Source organism: Genypterus blacodes, unplaced genomic scaffold (genome assembly GCF_046128005.1).
Source record: "Genypterus blacodes isolate CSIRO-AG114 ecotype Tasmania unplaced genomic scaffold, CSIRO-AGI_Gbla_v1 ptg000101l_1, whole genome shotgun sequence".
Taxonomy (NCBI): Eukaryota; Metazoa; Chordata; class Actinopteri; order Ophidiiformes; family Ophidiidae; genus Genypterus; species Genypterus blacodes.
In genome coordinates this window covers 360,840-379,732 of record NW_027466905.1, presented here as the reverse complement: position 1 = coordinate 379,732, position 18,893 = coordinate 360,840, and the positions used below count along the sequence as shown (strand labels likewise).

At 46.3% G+C, this 18,893-nt stretch overlaps 1 protein-coding gene across 1 annotated transcript in view; it reads left to right on the top strand.

Moving 5' to 3' along the window:
• Positions 1 to 9,161, top strand: part of lrrtm4l1 (leucine rich repeat transmembrane neuronal 4 like 1) — a 28,648-nt gene extending 19,487 nt beyond the window's left edge. The window contains exon 3 of the mRNA XM_076159973.1: positions 9,096 to 9,161. Within this exon, the coding sequence (XP_076016088.1) occupies positions 9,096 to 9,161 (66 nt within the window). The remainder of the gene's footprint in view (positions 1 to 9,095) is intronic.
• The last annotated feature ends 9,732 nt before the right edge of the window (positions 9,162 to 18,893 follow it).

The window sequence follows — 18,893 nt, the reverse complement described above, 5'->3', positions numbered from 1 at the left end:
TTATTGAGAGGTTTTGCCGGTTAATGGAAAGTGTTCTGTTATTGAGCGATGGGCTCTTAGGGTTGTAGTTCCTAAAATCTCAGTGTTTTACACCCAAACTGAAGCAGGACCACGTTGCTCCTCTTAGCCAATAAACAAGAGGCTATAAAGGTTAATGGGCCTCTGAGCTAATGAGGGAGAGATAAATGTTAGCCACTACTTTCACTGCTTTAACTGCAAACAAATAAATACATCACATATAGAAAGAAAAAAGTGAGAAATCTGGTGAAAATCTATTTTGTCAGATTGTCACATAAAGGGTTAAAAATGATCTAAAGGCGTCACGTTTTCAGACTTTTGTGTCTCGACAGTGCAGGGAAATCACATTGATCTGCTTCTGCTCCCCCTTGCTGCAGCACTGCTGTGCACGCTGATTGCAAATGGGCTACAGGAACCACGCTCGGTTCTGATTGGCCGCCTGCGTCGGGTCAACCGGGGTTACTGTACATTTGTTTGAGTCTCAGCTTGCAGCTTCCCTCTAAAGGTTAGCCCGGGACTTTAAAGGAACTTAGTGGAGAACTTGTGACGCTGAAATGAATTCCCTGGATACCTTGTGATCTAATGTGGTGTAATCAATCACCGTGGAGGCCTTGGTGGAGGTATGGACAGTGTATGTGTATTGGACAGTGATGTAATATCGTCTCACTGCAGTCTGAAATCAGTGAAGCATCTCATTTTCTCTCAACAGATGTTCCGTGCATCAATGTGTCAAACTGCTTTTCACACTGAAGCGTCTGTGAAAAATCAAGTCTCCTTATCTCAGAGTGTGTGTGTGTGTGTGTGTGTGTGTGTGTGTGTGTGTGTGTGTGTGTGTGTGTGTGTGTGTGTGTGTGTGTGTGTGTGTGTGTGTGTGTGTGAGTGAGTGTGTGTACGCTGCCTGATAACATTGTTTCCCACACATTCAATCATCTTAACTCAATACTTCGCTACCGTCCCGTCTTCCCGTTTGCCTCAGGGAGGATCTGAAGCGTGTGTGTTTGTGTTAGAACACGAGCAGCATGGCGGCGAGGAGGCAGTGTGGAGCTCCAACCTCCAAACTCCCTCTGAGGAGACGTTTGGTGTCCTCGCCTCCGGTTTGCCGGGTCATCCTGCGCACAGTTCCTGCCTGCAGAGGCTTTGCCGGATGCCGTGCAGCTCTTTGCCTTGCGGCGTCTCTTCCCGCCTCGCGGTGCAGCAACAGAGCCGCATGGATCCATCAGCGACCTCATCCAGCCGCGTCATGAGCGGGGACTCGCTCAGCCCCCCAGCAAAGACCGAGAGGGAACTGCTGCTTCACGGCGCCTGTGTATGTGTGTGTGTATGTATGTATGTATGTATATATGTGTGTGTGTGTATGTGTGTGTGTGTGTGTGTGTGTGTGTGTGTGTGTGTGTGTGTCAGACTGATGCGGGGAGAAGCAGCTCCATGGCGCCGTATAGAACAGATCCGCCCCCTGCATCGCCCTAAATTGAATCCCATCATCTCCTGCTTGTCCCCCTCCTCCTCCTCCTCCCCTCCTCTCCTCCTCTCCTCCTCCTCTCGCTGCAGGCTTTGGCACCTTCACTCAGTCAGATAACAGAAGCACCAAACTCCCCCCCACACACACCACACACACACACCTCCACTTGTTCTTTTACCGCAAACAAGAATTTCATTCCCCAGTAATCACTACAAAGGCTGTACACACACACACACACACCGCACACACACACCAAAATACACTCGTCAAATGGAGTGGCAGCATCGTGACGACGCTGCAAACTGTAGCTGTAATTAGCCCCCCCCCCCCACACACACACACACACACACACACACACACACACACACACAGTGTAACTTCCCAGTGGAGGCGTGAGTGTGTGAGTAATATGCAGGATGGTGGCGAGTAAAAGAGAAAATTTGTTAGATTTCTGCAGTAATTGCGGCTGAGATGAAGTCGGATCAAAACAAACACAGCCTGCCTGAACTAATCAAGAGAGATCAATGGAGCTCCCCAATGTTTTTATGGAACTGATGTTTCAATCATTCATATTAAGAGAGGGAGGGGGAGAGGGAGAGAGAGAGGGAGAGAGATTGTTTCTTCCATAATAATATAGAAAGGTACAAAGTGTCGACCTCATTTACCCAAACTGACACAAACAGATTGTAAGGTTCCTCCGACCTGAAACCCCGTCTTGACCTCCTGACCTGCTGAGGGTCTGCAGCACTTTGAACACTCTCCTCCTCTCAGAACGCCCGAGGCCCACGATGACAAAACTCCACACATTTAAATAGACGAGGGCGCCGACGTGCCGACGCCTCCGTCCGTGTGACGTCAGTGGAAACGCTCTGGAGTCCGGCCAAGTGAAGTTTATGTTTGTTTACCCGAACATCGAGTCTCCACGGGCTTGCAGGCCCACGGAAACAGACGAGGAAATATCCTGAAAAGCCTGAATGGAGGAAAGAGAGAACCTTGGGAGGGCAGATCCAAAGAGACAACCTCCAGATACAAATTTAACTTTATTTTCCTTTTAATGATGGTGAGCAGCGAGGCCCTGAAGCAGCGGAGCAGCTCAACCCTCCACTGCCCCCCAGGCAACTCACAGGCTGGACCGCATTAATAATAAAGACCAGGAGGAGGAGGAGGAGGAGGAGGAGGAGGAAGAGGAGGACGAGGCTGCAGACTACAGCTCTCTGGAAATAAAACAAATGAGAAAAAACAGGAAGAAGTCGAAATGATTGATTAAAGATAGACTTGATTGTTAAAAATAAATAAATTAGAACATATTACAAGATAAGTAAACAGTTGAATACGCAGCTTTAGATGTAAACACCAGCGTCTCTCACCCACGCCCTCTGCTTTACAGATTTGGCAGAATAATGGTTTCAAAATTCAACATGCAACTTGCTCAAGGGCAAATAAAAGGCGAGTCAGTGAAGAGTAAGCAAAACAAGATTTGATGCGATTTAAAACAAATCTGCGCGTCTCGTGGTTAAACAGCGACAACAATCCACGCCGGCGCTCTGACTGATGCAGGGGGCTGTTTAAACCGAGCGGAAAAAACAGCCTGCAGGCAATCAAACGCAATCAAATGGAGACGAGAGCGAGGCCGCCGCCGCTGCCGCCGCCGCGCTCCAGGTACGGCACATATAATTCTTAGGTGCGAGTGTAATGTGCAGCCAGCCGAGGGAAGAGTGTGTGTACGGAATCCCCTCCGAGCTGGGAGAGTGTGTGTGACTCCTAAAGGAGGTGAAGAGTGATGCTTTCATCACAACTCTGCCTGAAGGACCCACAGGGAAAAGAGCAGAAAGCTCACAACTGTGTCTGCGGAATGCTCAGAACATCTCAGAGTAAAGATGTTTAATACATTTGAACAATTATGCATCAGAGAAGGAGTTTAATTTTAATGTCGCCCTGCTGCAAATGTGTGAATTATTCAAGCGCAAGTTGAGATCATATATTTTCTAACGGCGCCCTGCAGGTGGGAAGATTGCGTCTAGCTTTTTTATGTAAACAACCAAACGCTGCTCAACTCTGGATCGACTATCGTTAGCTTGCTCAGGGTCACGTTTGATACTGAAGTGTAGAAGAAGAGCAGCACCTCAGCTACACCACCCAGGGACTGTAGAGCTACACAAAGTAACACAACAACAACTAACTTCACTCTCAGTCGCTTGAAGTGCAGCCATTTTCAAAACAATGTAGCTTTGCCTTACCATTTTGTTGCTAAGGTAGCTTGTCGTGTGAGGGGGAGTCAGTTTCAAGCATGGTCTCTCTCACACACAGCAACTACTGCATGTGCATGTGCTACTCACTTGAAACATATCCCAGCATGCATCACTCTACCTGGTGGCCTCGCTGAGCCTTATGGGAAACAGAGTCTGTATAAACACATTGTTATGATTCTACTCATCCAATGATTTCGATCGACTCCATTTTGTTTTTCGGAACCCTTGAAGACTTCATTGTAGTAGTTACTTTTTCCAGCAACTTGTACTGTAGCTAACTACTAGTAGCTTGGTTGCAGCTTGAAGTGGTGAGTAGTAGATTCAAGGTAGCTTGTGTGTCTTTTAGTAGAAAATTAGACAAATTCATATATATTACGTTGATTTGGACCTTTTGTAGTTATTTCTGGTGGATCTTTTTGGTTGAACTCGGTCCATTTATGAGACTGGCCGACACCCTTTCTACCACAGTGAGTGAAAACGTTGAAAGGTTCCCACTTCAGAGCCGTGATATCGTTTTCCATCCTGTTTTGTAATAAACGTCACGTTACGCTCGCAGCTTATTAGGCGTGTCGCCACTATCGGCTACACAAGGTCTAATTGCACTGAAGCACCCTGAGGCAAGTGTCAGCAGACGGATGGAGAGAACAATAATAGAGGGAGAGAGAGAGGGAGAGGGAGAAAGAGAGAGAGAGAGAGAGAGGGGAAGAGGGGTGGGTGGTCTCCTGCAGGTCTGTCTTCAGTAGAAGTGATTTGTGAAGAGCGTCCTTTGTCCAATCTTCCATTATTACACGGAACAAGAGGCGGACACAGTGGACTCTACAGGGGACTTCTGTGTGTCTCTCTGATAAGTACGCCGAGGGCGATTTGGCCGTTTAAGGCAGTGAGTGAGTTGTTTTGGTGGCACAAATGTCCTCCGACGTGCCACCAAATCGATGTCGCCTTGTTTGAGCCACTTTGTTTATAAATGCCATCATGAAAACAAGATGGCCGCAGATGAGAGGACAGAACAGCAACACTGCAGGGTGATGTAGCATCAGCACTGGTGTTTACCTCCAGTGTGTTGGAGTCGTCCAGGCGGTTGAACTTGGACTTGACCTTGACATTGCCGGGTCTCAAGGTTACGCGGTGGATTGGTTTAAGTCTCTTTGACGCATAAAGTCGGTTCTTCCAACTGAGGACACACATAATGGACTTCTGATCTGACTCAAGGGTTTATGTTTGATCTCACACACACACACACACACACACGGTTCTCCACTTAATATACTTGAAGGCCATTACGTCGTCCTTGTTTTGTGTCATCTAGAGTTAACTCGGGCTTTTCATTCTGCTAGATTCCCTCGATTCCGTCGATGAATGGACAAGATGGACGTGTTGAGTCCAGATGGTAACAGAGGGAGCTTGTTGCGCCGGAGGATATTTGTAATTATATTTTGTGTGTGTGCATTTTGCTTACTGAACATTTGCCTTTATTGGTGCTCCATTAATCTCTGCTGGCTGTCACAGCAAAGCACCGCGTTTTTAATGTAAGTCATAAAGTATTACTCAAGGCAAAATACTGCGCTCGCCGGGAAGATTTATACATCCATGAATTCACGCTCTCAGCGCCAATATTAATCGCACCATGTATATTTATGCATTTAAGACCTGATGGGAATGAGACATAATATTTGCGCGGTGTACAGAGTGCCTTTGTTATGATTCATAAAGCATCATCACCCTTTAAAGTGATATTAATCGCATCATCTCAGGTGTCTCAGGGAGGAAGTGCTGGGAGGAAACAGACAGATGAATGTGAGCGCCGCATCATTAGTTTGTTTGGGAAATAAACTAGCCTCAGTTTTCAGACCTTCCTCGCCAACGGGAATAATCCGAGGAATGAAGAGTGGACGCCTTTAATGAATGAACGAGCGACCCATCAGGCAATCAGCAGGAAGCGTAACCCTTTACTGCCAGTCGGCGGCGGCGGCGGCTTAGGTGCATCTCATCGTGAAGTCGGTTCTAATGACACAACCATCAGCGAAAATCTCATAACACGATACAAACAACAAGGAAAGTATTTGCTGAGTTTACTTTTACTGCCTGACATCCATCAATTCCTACGTCAGCTCTGTGTTCCATACATAGGGGGCAGATTGCATGTCAGGAGTGCAACCGCCTTGATTGGGTGAATGTAACACACACACACACACTTGACTCAAGCTCATACACGTACACAAGAGCAATTGACATTGTCAGAGAGATAATTCCCAGAGGTCAACTTGTCTCATTAGCTTACCATCGCTCTGCTTCGGGAACATGACACATTCACTTTATTTCTCATTATCTTGGGACAATAAGGACGGGAACACGCAACTCTTAACGAGAGTGCAAGCGGCGGGGAGGGGGAGGGGCAAACACGATGAGATAATTGGAGCGGATTGAGCGGCCTGCGAGCTGGTAGGAAGTGGCTGACATATCCATGAGTTACTTCCAGCTCCCCAGACAGGGAGCAAACTAATGACATCATGTATGCATCTGGCTAATTACTGTCCCAATTAACAACGCCTGCAAATGACTGAAGAGTTCTGATGAAGTAAAGAGACGCTCCCGGGAGAGCATGTCACCCGTTTCCTGGAGAGACTTTGCCATTAATGCGGGCGGCGTCACAGAGATATGACAGCGTACAGCAGCGGAGGAGGAAGTGCATTTGAAATGGATGCGACTCTCGGTTGTGCTGATGAGGTCAGTGTGGTTTCTGTTGTTTTGTCCTCAGGCAGGACGGCCATGAATCAGGCTGCGTTCATCTAAGAGAACATCTCAAGTGAAATCCCAGACGTGGCCGGGCCGGATGGTTTATGCGTTTTGGCATCTTATTGTGGCGTTTTAAAAAGTTATACAGCTCAGGCTAATGGGGCCCCCCGATTTATGCTTTTAATGTGGCGGGACTGGGAGGACGAAGGAGTTGCAAGACGGTTTTTGGCTAAAGCCGGTGCATCAAGGACAATCTTAGGAGTTAAAGCGCTACGTTCAGACATCTCAACGCCTGGTGTACGAACTCTGTTTTTCGCATAAAAGCACGTGCGAGGGACGGCACAGGAAGTGATGGCGCCTTGTTTGGTGGTGATGGCCCCTCGTTTGCTGCTGCCATAGAAGACAGGAAGACGAGTAGAGCAGAAAGCAGGCCGCCGCCCAAGTTCATTTATCAAAAACAAAAAATGCTCCTTAACACAGCAAAGTTGTTTTATTGTCCAGCAGTAGAGAATTTTAGTTCTTGACTATCAGCAGAAAGTCCAATTTCTGCAGGGGTGAAGTGTACCACAGTGGCAAAGGAGATGGAAAAGCCTTCTCCTCCTCCTCATCATCGCTCAGCAACACAACTTCCTTAATAATTGAGGAACGTGCGGCGATCTATGGCCGAGCGCTACAGAGCAGCAACATGTGCTCGTCTCATCGAGCGCTCGCCTAAACACATTTAAGGAGGTCGATATGCTTCTGTTCATAAAGCAAAGCAAACAGACGGCTACAAAGTAAACATGATAAGATGCCACCTGATGGGATTATGGATTATGTCTGTGCAGCAACGACAATATGTCATCTTTGGTGTGTGAGTTGGAGCTCTACGCTTGAGAGTTTGCTTTGATGTGTGTGTGTGTGCGTGCGTGCGGGCGTGCGTGTGTGTGTGTGTGATTAATCTGTTTTGGTTGTGATCTGCAGGTATTGCAGTGTGTCGGCTCTGCTCGCATCCAACCTGAGAAGTAGATTAAGAGTCGGGCGCAGGCTTGTAAGCCGGCTTGATAGCAGCCAAAGTCCTGCTCGCGGTGAAATAGACGGAGCTTTACGATGGCGAGATGCGATTTTCACTGACAACAATCTTGGATTTAGGGGAGAAAACGTTGAGCCCGGATCACTTTTAGCTAGATACCAAAAGCTTTAGACATTGCTTAGGCTTGCAAATCTCAAACCACTTAGGTGATGCGTACATCTGAGTTAATAAAAACCTGGGTTTACAGAGCCGAGTCCTAAATGAGCTCTTTCTTAAAGGTTGAATCATTAAGACGGGGCTTTAAGAGGAGAAACGCAGGGCAGCTGCTCCTCCCTGAGTAGGTAGGAGAGCCTTTCAGTGTTTCAGCCAAAGCTTGTGCATTCAAATGACAGCTAAATATTCGCTATTTCTCAGTGATTTGCAGCAACCCAACAAGCTGGAGTGGAGCCGTATGAACACTGGCGTCTAAATATACCGTATATACTTTACCCTCTCCAGAGTTCTGATGCATCCGGACTGAAAGTAGCAATTATATGCATTAGGAGGGGAACATGAGCGGCGTACATGTCAAACAGAGCGACTGTGTTCTGTCGCCGCATGGGGCTGTCGTCTTTGTTGTTAAGCAATGATTGGTTGTGCTTTATGCTGCTGAGACCATCGACAGCAAAGTGCAGCTCCACTCCAAAATCCTTTTATCAGAAAAGTCACAGAATTATTTATCATTCAAGTTCAATAATAGAATAAAGGAAACACAACACGTCTGATACCAAACACAGAATTACACATTTATGGTTTGACTGGAAAGGATTTGTGCTGAAATGGGAAATATTATTCATAAATAAACATTATTTTCATTTCTGTCCCTGAACATAACATGGTGTCTGATTATTATAGATTATACATAATCAGTATTAATTATTATTATAATTATTGCCATTGCTCGAGCAGCCTCAACAATGGAGTTCAACGATCACAACAACAACAACAACAACTAAAGGGCCGTTTGGGAGTTCTGACCGGCTTGACCAAAGGTTTTCCCTGTGCTACATTTGCGATCCTGGCTGTGACTCCATTTTGCAGCATGTTGTGCGACAGAACGAGCCGGCTGAGGCTCAAACTCAAACTCTCAGCCTCACGTGAGATTCCATCATCTGCTTAATTACAAACTCCAGTTTTCTGGTTTTCCACAGAGTCGTTATCCATCCTCTGCACTCTTATCAAGTCACCGGGCGCTGTGATTAACTTCACACTGTAACCGTGGGATACAGCGGCTGTTAGGGAACGCACAGATTTGTGTTTTCTTCATTCATTTAAGGTGTAAGGTCTGGAAAAACTCACACTGATCCATGTGGGCTCTCTCTCTGCTGCAGCACTGCTGTGCTCACTGACTGCGGCCTGACTCTTTGAAGCCAGAACTGACACTTTACAATTGAAGCAATCATGTCCATCTGCATTCAGTATTGACTCACCAAGTGAGCAATAATTCAGTGTTTACATTTAATTTTGTTCCATTTGCAAAACAACATTCTATGGAGACCCGGTTTGTGTTTTGATGGTAAAATAAACAACAGTGTGTCCCCTTAAAATTGCCCTCACGTCCTTGTTTCCTGTCTTGTCCCTGCAGAATGACTACACGTGTCCCCGTCCCTTACCCGGCGCCTGGCTCGGAGACGTGCCAACCATCCACTAACAAGGAGGGGAAGTGCTCGGAAACGGTGCGGCAAAACACCGATGCAGAAGAGAAGAGAGAGAGAGAGAGAGAGAGAGAGAGAGAGAGAGAGAGAGATGACTCCAGCTTGACATCACATTCTTGGATACAATTCCAGAGCCTTCACAACCAGCGGCGAAGAGGCTGACGATTTCCTGTCCTTCTCTCTCTCTTTGGTTTGATCTTTGGTTGTTGCCTCGGCTGCATTCCATCTTTCACTTTTACACATAAATACTGTGGTGGAATTGTAATCCTGCACTGAATGGAAGGACGAGGCCCATGGAGAACGAGCTACCAGAACCTTTGGATGGTTATGGACCACGTGAAGCCGGCGGAGGACATGGCTGACAGACTGTGAGCTCAAGAGGCTCTAAGAGACCAAAGTGCAAACTGGACTCACTGAACCCGGCACTCTGCGGGACACTTAAAGCAGGTCTGCAGACTTTTGATTCCTTGTGATCTTTTGCCGCCCCCGTGGTTTTTCTTTTGTCTTTTAAGGAGGACAGATCAGAGGTGGAATGTCCAGTCAGTGGACTCTGCGGCGGGCTGGAGGAGCGCCTGGTTCTCCAGCCGCACACATGCGGTGAAGCGATTTCATGTAATTTCATTTTTTCAAACTTTTTTTCTTGTTTCTACTCGCAAATCACTCCACGACTCTCTCGTTTGGTTTGAGGGTAAAATGTAATTTCCTGAAATTCTGCTGTTGTTAATGTTGTAATTTTATGAATCTATGTTTCTGCCATTTTAAACACCAAATACCAAAAACACAGGAATGGATCAATTTTGGGGGCATTTTCCAATACAGTGAGTTGTTTTGGTGGATCTAGGATTTGCTCACAAAAAAACAAAAAAAAACAAAACACAGAGGCGTCAGCGCTCCCGTTGGCGGCGTTCTGTGACCCGATCAGCTTTCATGTGTATAACGTGTGCGTCCTCGTGAACAAGTGGTCCTGCAACGGCGGAAGAATTTGTCTGAAGAAAAAAAAGACGATTTTTGAGTTCCGTTGAAAGCCGGCACGCGAGTCGTGAATGGTCCCGGGCAGCGGACGCTCTTTCTACAACGGAAACGCTACTTTTTTATTGTACATTTCTGCTTTTCCCCCCTGAATTTGTTGATATTTAGTAAGCGGCTGTATTCTTTGTTCACTACTTTCGACTGTTTGTCTGTTTTATAATGAAAATGACGACTTTATTGGTGAGCAATATGACAAATTAAAATATTCATTCATCACTTGTGGGTTCAATGTTCTGACGGACTGGATTGTCATTTCTCTCAGCGTGTGTGTGTGTGTGTGTGTGTGTGCGTGTGTTGTGTGTGTGTGTGTGTGTGTGTGTGTGTGTGTGTGTGTGTGTGTGTGTGTGTGTGTGTGTGTGTGTGTGTGTGTGTGTGTGTGTGTGTGTGTGTGTGTGTGTGTGTGTCCTCACTCACACATGCCTTCATCCAGTCGTCTTGAATCCTGGCTGTCACATTAACATCAGGCTCATTAATTTGGAGAGCAGAGCACCGATCTGTGCTCGGCCGCTCTGCTTGTGGTTGACAGTCACCGCAGGCGTCGCTCTGCCCCTCTAATTACGCCGCTCATGTAGAGCTGCTGTGTGTCCCGGGGGGGGGGGCAGACTCAGTGAACTGCCCTCCCGTTAGTCGCAGTTGTGGAAGATGTCAACCTGTCAGTGTCCAGATGGTCGCGTCGTGGTGTGTTCACTGACCCCTCTCTACCTGTTACCGGGACACAATGGCTCAGCCCTGCCTGCATCTTAAACCCCTCCTCCCCCCAACCACCTGTGTCGTCTCTGTACATCTACAAAGAACACAGAAAAGCTCCAAACAATATAAATAAATAGATCAATAGTAAGTATTAAAAAACAGGAAGCTCGAGGTAAATGACGTTAAAATTTCCAGCCTTTCCTGTTTCTTTATGTTTAATAATACACATCAGTTACTCACATGACGTCTGATTGACATTACGTAACATTACATCATCCACTCCACCACCTGGCCAGACAGACTGAGAGCCAGCGCTGCATTTAGAAGGAGTGGATCTGCTTTCAGGTCTTGTTTCGGAGTCTAACGGCTTCACGGCGGGAGGAGTTCAAACGTCTGACTTGACCCCGGTATCTGCACACAGGCAACCCGCTGATTCCAATCTCACGAGCGTGATGCTCCTCTTCAGGGCGTTTGATGCCGGCCGGCCAGTGCCGCTCCCCGAGCTGCAGGTTGTTATCTTTACTATGTCGGGCGTGGGAAAGAGCAAATGAATTGGGTCCAGCTGTGTCTCATCAGCGCCTGATTACGAGTCTGACACCCCCGCCCCGCCTTTTAGAAGTCAGCATCATGTTCCTGTAATACAGCCAGATAAGATAAGACTCATTATGGAATCTCATCAAAGGATTTCACAGCCGAACCTCAGTAAACACGCCAGCAAAACAAATGTAACTAACAAGCCCCAAATGACATCAATCACAGGAGTAATGTTGCTAATTCATAAATGTGGATGCTGCACCACCCTCACTACTGCCGTGACTGAGGTGCCCTTGAGCATGGCACCAAACCCCTCCCCACCGCTCCAGTGGAGTCGATCAAAGGCCCACGGTGTGTTTGTGATGAGACTCATTCAGGAGCAAATATCATCAGGGACCAAAGTGTGTGTGTGTGTGTGTGTGTGTGTGTGTGTGTGTGTGTGTGTGTGTGTGTGTGCTTATGCTGCGTTCAGGCGCTCAATGGAAACATTTCTGTATTTTCTACATTTTCCCATCAGCATTTAAATTGAGCACGAAGGTGAAAATATTGTGTTAAACCTCAAAACTGGGCGAGGATCCAGAGTTCTCGACTTGTAAATATGGTGTTTGATGGCAATTTCCACCTCGTGAAATGAGTGTTTCCTATTTGCTTGATAAGTGGAGCTGCCACACTCAGCTGCTTAACGTGCTGATGTGAGATTATTACCAATCAGTCTCTTTAGCACTTGTGGTCTTTTTTAGTTTATTTCCGCGCCGCAGTCTCCCGTCTTTCCCACTCATCAACCACTAAGACTGAGCAGGAGCAGCAGGGCGACGGCTGGGGTTTGATCCCATGCATGCAGCATGAAGAGCAGCGAGCACTGGAGTCGGGGGAAATTCCTAAATCACACGGTGTCCTCAGGTAATACCACTGTTACCTACACACACACACTGTACCAGTATGTGTGTGTGTGTGTGAGGATATAACTGCAAAAGAACTTTAACGCTCAGCAAAGCTTCTGTAGATAAATGAAGGTCGTGTTAAGTGCTTACAGCGCAGAATTGTAAAAGTGCAGGAGGCCACGTTTGCTACAGGAGCTGCAGTTCAAATTTGATTTTAAAATGAAGCTCCCAAATCCTCTTCCTATTGTGCCGCTAAGTGTATCAATCGACTGGGGGTTCCGGTCACTGACGGATTTGCAAATCCGGGTTTTCCGCCTCCTGTGCCGTCTGTGAGAAACGATAAACGATAGCAAAGTGTCAAGTAGGGGAGTTTGGAGGCTTATGAGGCCAAAGGTGCCAGGATGGAACTCCTCTAAGGTCCTCATCTGCAAGGATCAGCCACATCCCACGGCTAATAGCTCAGATTATGAGATAATCAATGAATTAGAGCTGATTACAAGGTCCAACACCCAAATCCATGAATTTACGCTGGCTGAGAAAAGAGATTATTTGACTTTAGTCTGCTGGCCTCTGTAATTCATGACAGTTCCAATCTCTCTCTCCATCTCTCTTGCTGCTTTGTCTCAACTATCTCTTTATCTTGTCCTTCTTGCATATTGCTCCTCTCCCGCCCGCCCTCTGGCCAGCGTTACCTCGTCCTGCTCCTTGTCATTCCCTCGATCTCATACTTCATCGGCGGCGCAGTGAGATGGCAGAGCAGACGGGCTGCATGCCCCAGAGACGACATCATGCATTATTCATAGAGCTCAGGTTCCCCTGTTGACCAGTTGTGTCCAAACAGTTGTCAGTGTATCACCACGGCTCAGAAAGGCCCGGGGAAGATGATGTTAAGCTGTAAGTAAACTGCAATTATAAATGATTTATCAGCCCACTCTCATGGCAGCGTAAACAGCTGTCCCACACACACACACACACACACACACAGTACCTCCTTTGTCCTCTCAGACTGGATCTCCTTGAGAGCCTGTTGACGTGTGGTTGGGTAAGACACTGAACCTCGATGCCTCTGCCATCACTCTCTATCTTGTAAAGCGCTTTGGAGCACTGCCTTCTTCTTCTTCTTCTATCCATATACACAGATGACACAGTGCTGTTTGCTTGAAGACCCACAGGCACACAGGGCCGCAGCACCTCATGTTGGTTGGATCGTTTTTACAGGTTCATTCCAGGTTCATTCTGATCTTAGTCACCGAGTTTTTTGTGTGAACCGACGACGTGGAGATGACAGACAAAAGCTTCACGGAAGACATGTTGTGTTTGATTTGACAAACTGTCAAACTGACGAGTCATCAACGCGGGCGGCAGGCTGAAGGCAGACACACACACACACACACGCAACAGTCAAACAGTTTGAGACGTTCACTGGAGGGAAAGCGGAGACAATCATAAGCGCTAAAGCTCACCTGAGATATCTGTCAGGGTTTTGTAAAGATGTTCGTTTGCTGTCACGTCACAGAAATTGTATGTATATGTAAATATTTTATTCTATTCTGTAGCTTGTAGTTTTTGAGGTTGATTCCTTTGTGCTACAGAACTGTAATGAAATTCATCAAATGGGATCAAAGCACACAAAAGGAGCAACCTCGTTAAACTGCGGCACACGTTTGTCGATCGCATTGAACACGAACAAAGCAAGTAGTTTCTTATTTACAACGATCTCCTGAGGTTGAGCCAGTAAACAGCAACAGAACACGGTTGGATTGAAGGTCTGCAGAGAGAAAAAGGGAACGTGAAGGAAACAGAGCCTCGTCAGAGAGCAGCTGTCAGATTGAATCTCTGGAGGAACAAACAGGAAGTAACACGGCGCCGCAGCGAGATGACAGAAGCAAACCTGTCAAGTACACACGCGATATATATAAACCTATTATTATAAGTATTGATTATCGATTTACTTAGCAGGGATTCAATTCCAGCACTCTCTTCTGCCGTCACCATAGCAACAAGCACCCCAAAATGGTTGCGGAGGAAACTTTTAATTCTGGTTGTTTTCCCTGATTTTACTGATAAGAAGACTTGATTCTAATGAAGCTATTTATTATTTCCTCCTCCTTTGCCTCTAGTTGAACAGTTCAGCTCAGTACGTCTGACTTTATTCACACACTATCACATTTTCCCTTCACTGCGTTTTTATAGCAGGGTCTGATAAAAACCACTTAATACTTCAAAAGTTAAATGAAGTAAGTGAAAGCTTTACTTCATAAGCGAGCCATTAGCAGCTCTGCACACATCTCCCATTGATTCAGGCATGTTTCGCATTGGCACATACATATTTAATACAACACAAGAGCTGATGAAGGTTTCTATCAGTGCTTATGTTTCCTCACACTATGATGAAGGATTAACAAAGATGGTGCCAGAAGAACGTCTCAGAAGTAAAGAACACTTACAAATACGGACAGTTTGTAGCGTTTTTTCAGGACATTATTGGGTCACGTAGCCTCAATGTACAACTACATGGTTTTACTCCTACAAAATAAAAGTGTTGAAGGTGGAAGTAGGCAAGTCTGTCATGTACTTATGGTTCTTATAGGTCAATCTTCACCCATAAGCACCAGTTCACTAACATCACTGCCTCTGTAACGCACGCCACGAGCGGAATTCCACGGCTCGTCAAGTCCGGAACGTCTGCGTCTGACCCGGGGACCGGATTCCCGTCATCTTCAGAGCCAAACGCTGCTGCCTGGTCTCATTATCCTGCAAGCACAATAAGCAAAAATTGATACAGAATGTAAAAATAGTTTACAATCAGCTGTTTGCAGCCGTGGTGGAGAGTCACAGAGGAGATGGGGTTTTAATTGCAATATATATCAAAAACTAATAAAAAGTCTATTTAATAAGCTAGGGGAGGTTCATTGGTTTCTGGTGAGGATTTGGGGGGGGGGGGGGATCACCATCTAATCAATAACCTGATACTGTTCATCACTAAGATACGGAGTCATGACTGCTCGGCCTTGGTGGAGGTATGTGATTTGAGTTCCTTCTAAACTTAACTTTGTTCAAATCAAATCAAACAGTGTGTGTGTATGTGTGTGTGTGTGTGTGTGTGTGTGTGTGGTTCCAGTAACACACCTGCCACCCCTCCAATTCTTTATCCAGACTAGATTAGTCTCAAATTGATGATTAACTGTGTCATTTTAATCTTAATATTCTCCCCTGGTTCAACAAAAGCAATTGAAAACACACACACACACACACACACACACACACACACACACACACACACACACACACACACACACACACACATACACACACACACACACACACGTATGACTCATATCACAAAAGAGGCTGTCACAGGTTGAGGGATTTGTTTATAGCAGTTGCCACTGCTAGATTGAAACATGAATCACAAACAGCACTGAATGAATATTGAGTGCATTCTCGCCCGCCTATCATCTGTTTACACTCACACACAGGCGTGCTGCTGCATCTGTTCATTGTTTTACCTTGGCAGGATTCAAAACAGCTCAGTAGCACCTTGAGAGTGAAGGCGGAGTGTGTGCTGGTTTGATACGTGTGATGGGAGAAGACACCGGACAGACACGGACGATAGCCAGTCACTTCCTCAGCCGACGCTGTAGTTTGACATTAGGATGCACAATGGAAACACATGCTGGACGGAAGACTTTGGCCTTGGCTGGCTTTAAAGTGTGTGTGTGTGTTTGTGTGTGTGTGTGTGTGCGCGCGTATGTGCGTGTGTGTGTGCGAGCGTGTACGTACGTGTGTGTGCGTGTGTGCGTGCGTATGTGTGTGGGTGTGTGTGCTTGCGTGCGTGCGTGTTTGTACGCTGTGTGTGTGTGTGTGTGTGTGTGTGTGTGTGTGTGTGTGTGTGCGAGCGTGTGTGTGTGCGTGTGCGTACGCTGTGTGTGTGTGCGTGCGTGCGTGTGTGCGTGCGTGCGTGTGTGTACGCTGTGTGTGTGTGTGTGTGTGTGCGTCCTCTGACATTCTTGTTGCTCTCCAGTGTGATGACTGTCTGGATCATTTCTCCATAACAAAATAATTCAAAAGCTGACTTAATTAACTTCGGGCCTTCCGAGAGACTGAAAGGTTTGAAATGAGATTAGAATGATTAAAATCGTTATGATATCACAACACTTTATGAAACATTTGCAGCCGTGGTTGGCAGATCTGTCAGAGGTGTAAATGATTTCTTTACACACGCCTCATTGTGGGTCCATTCCAATAATGCGCTTTAACCTCGGACAGGTTAACAGGACAGCCCTTTGGCGTTGTCCACGGCGACCACATTGAGGCATTCTGCTACCACTTCCCAAATCCTTTGTCTTTGTTTCTCTGTTGCAGCGTCTCTTACCTTCTCTCTCTGAGCTGTGAGATCTAAACTGGGATATTGTTTTGCGAGCGTCCATTTCCATGTATGTGCTGCCATCCAGACGTGCTCCTGAATATGCATTACCTCATTCCCATGTGATTGGCAGGAGCAGATAACGCTGGTGTGGTACGGTTTCTTCCCTGGATCGTTTCCAATCAGCCAACCAAATTTGACTGGAAAATTCGTCAATATTGTTTGAGAGAACAGACAAACTTGACCTCTGTGAGCCAATCACAATGCAGTAAATATCCTCAGTATCACATTGATGCAGCAGCCGAGCACACTGAGAGTAACTTTAGTTCCGTAGGTTTTGAGTGTGAGGCTTTTTCCCAGAGCTTTGCAGCCTCGACCGTTTGTGGCTAACAAGTTCCTATCAGATGACCTCAGAGATCGAGGCCATCTAACACATTTAAAGTGAAGAAGTAGCAGTCGACTCTGAGCCAATCTGGGACCCGCCGAGTAAAACCTGGACGGCTGCCGCGATCAGCGCCGGCTGAAGAATCGACGCGGAACCAGGTAATGACATCACCACGGTCCAGGAGGAGGAGATGAGGTCCTGGATGACTTCATCTAGGTCTTGATTAGGGGTCAGAGATGTTGAGGAGGAGGAGGACCCTCCGATGCTGTTAGTGGTGAAGTGGAAAGCTTTAGTCAAGGGGAAGGGGGGAATGAATGTTACACTTTTATTAGGACTTAAATCAGGTATCTTATCTTATCTTATCTTATCTTATCTTATCTTAAATAAACAGATTCCTGTCACGTTTTGGCTGTTTTCAGGAATTTAACTCATTATTTTGAAACAACAAGGAAGAAGCAGCAAGAAAAGAGTGAAATGCAGCAGGACTCTGGGAAGACCTCAACTTCTGCCCTGTAAACCCGGTCATGACCTGGACAACCAGCAGGCCCAGTAGGGGGCGACCTGCCCCTGTTGACCAGTGACCCACTGTCTCACACCAGTGTTGGACCCTACTGTTCAAAACTAGAAGACAGGTTTGTTACGCTGGTACTTGAGTCAGATGTACTTTTCCGGGTTCAAGGTGTTTTGGGTTGTTTCGGTTGTTGCCAACCTATCACAGCTCGGGACTAAGAACATAAACCCTGAGTGGGCCGTGTGTGTGTTGTCGCCTCAGGGATGTGAAGGAAAACAGTTTTACCGTGTGTTTATTTCAATACTCATTTAGAGAAATCTGTAAAGACTCATTTCCTTCAAAGAGTTCCTCAGGTAACCCCTGCAGACCAGACTGACATTTGAAACGTTTGACAAACAGGCAGGCGATCAATAGGGAATTAAACCTTCTACACACACACACACACATTACACGTACATATACACACTGAGCAGAAGGGTTTGATTCCTGACAGCATCAGAATCCGTTCTCTTAGCTTGGTGGGGGGCCCCTGCAGGTCACAGAGCCCAATCAACTGCTTCTATAGCTTCATATGTTGGTGCGGTACTGCTCACAGCTGCACTAAACAAGACTTCCTGTATGATTGTATAACTCGTATCATTATTATTGTATAACTTTATTTCTCATCAATGGGCAAAGTGAGTGTTCTGATGTTTGCTTTGGTTGACACAGTTCGGTTCTGTTGGAGTTCGGAACAGAACCAAGAGCAAAAATGCAACATTGGAGCAGTTTAGTACCAGGTTGAGAACAAAACAACGGCTAGAACATGGAGATGGACCCGTGTGTCATCAAGGTCTAAATGGGGCCTAAGCAGTCAAATCCTGAGGTTCTAAGGAGACAAACAGTGTTTGTCTCCTTAGTGTTTGTCAACAGAACAGTGACGTTAACAGGAACACCCACGTTAACGGAATATAATTCACCAAAGAAACGTAATCAAAAGGATAAATTGGCAGACAATCTAACAACGGAGAAGCCCATAAACCCAAACAGGCTACAGTAGGATGGAGTCCAGGAGCTCTGAAATACTACATTCAGCAGAGGAGGAACAAGGCTGAATGATTTATGAGAGCTATTCAGCCGGTGAGCGTTGTTGGGGACTTTAGGTCCGGCGTGGATTCAAAACATGAACAAGTTCAACCTTCTTTGTGTTTGGCCCCAGCAATGATAAAGCCTTCTTTATCATTCAAACGAATAAAGACTGAAACCAAACGCAGTAATAACCCTGAATTACTAGCATAGATGAAAACAGCTCGCAGCCTTTTCACATTGGTTACATTTAAAAAATCAAACGTT